The sequence below is a fragment of the Cariama cristata genome, unplaced genomic scaffold (assembly GCF_000690535.1).
Source record: "Cariama cristata isolate BGI_N322 unplaced genomic scaffold, ASM69053v1 scaffold40512, whole genome shotgun sequence".
In the NCBI taxonomy this organism is placed as follows: domain Eukaryota; kingdom Metazoa; phylum Chordata; class Aves; order Cariamiformes; family Cariamidae; genus Cariama; species Cariama cristata.
Window position 1 is genome coordinate 14,954 of NW_009602853.1, and position 1,992 is coordinate 16,945.

The following is a 1,992-nucleotide window of genomic DNA, read 5'->3' on the forward strand; positions in this document are numbered from 1 at the left end:
GATAAAGATGCTGCAGGATCCCATTGTCCACGGTGTGAAGATCCTTCACGTTAAAAGACGGGAAGAAATATGAGCGGAAAAACTTCTTTGGGAAGAGTCCTTCCCAAGTGTCATCACCCATGAAGACCACTCTCCTTCCTGAGTCAGCAAGAAAGGAATTAATGAAAGCAGGGAGCCCACCCCAGTTATGCTGTTACCCACACCAGTGCAAAGAGCCTGGGCAGATCCAGGTTGGGGTCTGGAGCACCAGCTGCTCTCCAACCCACACTGAAAAGCAACCTAAAATTAAAATTACCATCTGGCTATAAATGAGTTTGAATACAGGGAATGACCAGTGGTGTTTCTAAGCCTACAAGAGCGCCCCACACCAAATTCACCTGCACAACCTCACCACTTATCGTTGACCTCTGACATGTCACCCCAGTGGAAAGACTTGTGGGTTGAAGAGGCCAGGAAGCAGTCAGGTATCCTACCGTACTACCGCAGCACTTAGGAAGGTGCAGTGTAAAGCAGACAAACCCTCACCCAAGGCCCACAACTCCACTGTAAAACACAAGGCAGTAGATGGCTGCTGACAGGGGTTGAGTAGAAGCCGCTGAGTCCTGGGCTCCAGCTTTAAACACCACAGTGGTGGATTTTCATACACGGAAAAAAGAAGGCAAAAGCACTGATGCTTCCCACTGCCCTTGCTCTGCTTGCCCTGCCTGCCACCAGACTGTCCTCATGTTTCCGCAAAGCCTCTCTAGCATGGAAGTGGGATCCTCCAAGGCTGCTGCGCTGGCACAGGATCTACCAGAGTTTTTCCCCTCAGATGATTTACTGCATTTGCCCACCTTGCTCACACACAGGGGAGTGGACAACCCAGTCACGTCACCTCATCCCAGGCACTGGTATTTGTGCTACTCTGAGCCCTGGAAGGAAATCTCTCTGGGTAACACAAGACTGTGTCCTGTCTCCTTCTCTCCATCATCCCACGCTAACAACCCCTTTACAGATGCACCAAGCACACCCCAGCAGCACCAAACTACACAGAAAACATGATGAGGATGCTGCCTAACAGCAGCAGGCAGCTGGCCAGGCAGGCTTGCTGCCTGAGTGACACCCCCACAGCACACCTGGCACCTGTGCTCCTCCCTCATCATGCGTCTCACTTGAATGCAAACACAACACGACTGCCCCTGGCTTCGTACAGCCTTTCCTGGTGGTGACCTTGTGCCAGTCGCCATCAGCACAGCCATTTTCACCTGCTTTCTCCTCATCTTTGAAGATGATGCTGTGGTCCCAGCTACTTCTTACTCCCAGTACAAGGTGGAGAAACCCTGCCTGTACAACAGCTCTGTCATCCCAGTAGGGCAAAAGAATTAGATAACAGGGTGGAGGTGGTGTAAGCAGTTCCCTTCCCACAAAGAGAGGAATAAAGGTCCCTTGTGAGCACTGACCTGTGGTTTGCACACACCCTGTCCCAGTGGGACACCGTCCCTGCACACCTACCGTTCTGCACCAGCTGTGCCAGCAGGTTGTCCTCCTGGATCGCGTAGGTGGCAAAGTTGCTGCCCACGTCGATGAAAGTGGGCAGCGAGCCAGTGGAGTGGTGAGGCCCTTGATGCGCTGCATGGTTGCCGTGGGGGGATCGGCTCGGAAGCGGTAGAGGCGGGCATGGTGAGGCTGGGAGGTTGTGAGGTAGTGCAGGAAACTCAGCTTGTTCTCGTAGGGCAGTGGGCTGGCCTTGGCTGGGTTAAAGTGGGCAAACTCGAAACTGAGGGCATCGATGATGACAAGCACAGCCTTGGAAAAGCGTTGGGGTGCCCAACAGGAGCCTGGGGGCAGGTTCTGCCTCTCCCAGGGTGGTGGCACAAGCGGGTCTGAGCAGGAACTGCTGCTGGCAAGCTCAATCCGGGTGAGTAGGAAGCCACTCATGAATAGCCCGATACCAGCAAAAAAGAGAAAGCAAACCCAGGCCAGGAAGAGCAGCACTGGCCACCGCTGCATCCT

The 1,992-nt window shown here is 53.8% G+C and overlaps 1 protein-coding gene across 1 annotated transcript in view; it reads right to left on the reverse strand.

The window, feature by feature from the left end:
• PIGO (phosphatidylinositol glycan anchor biosynthesis, class O) overlaps window positions 1–1,989 on the reverse strand; it is a 12,054-nt gene extending 10,065 nt beyond the window's left edge. Inside the window, 3 exon segments of the mRNA XM_009694939.1 lie at window positions 1–138; window positions 1,492–1,585; window positions 1,588–1,989. Coding sequence (XP_009693241.1) covers window positions 1–138; window positions 1,492–1,585; window positions 1,588–1,989 — 634 coding nt within the window.
• Window positions 1,990–1,992: the final 3 nt, after the last annotated feature.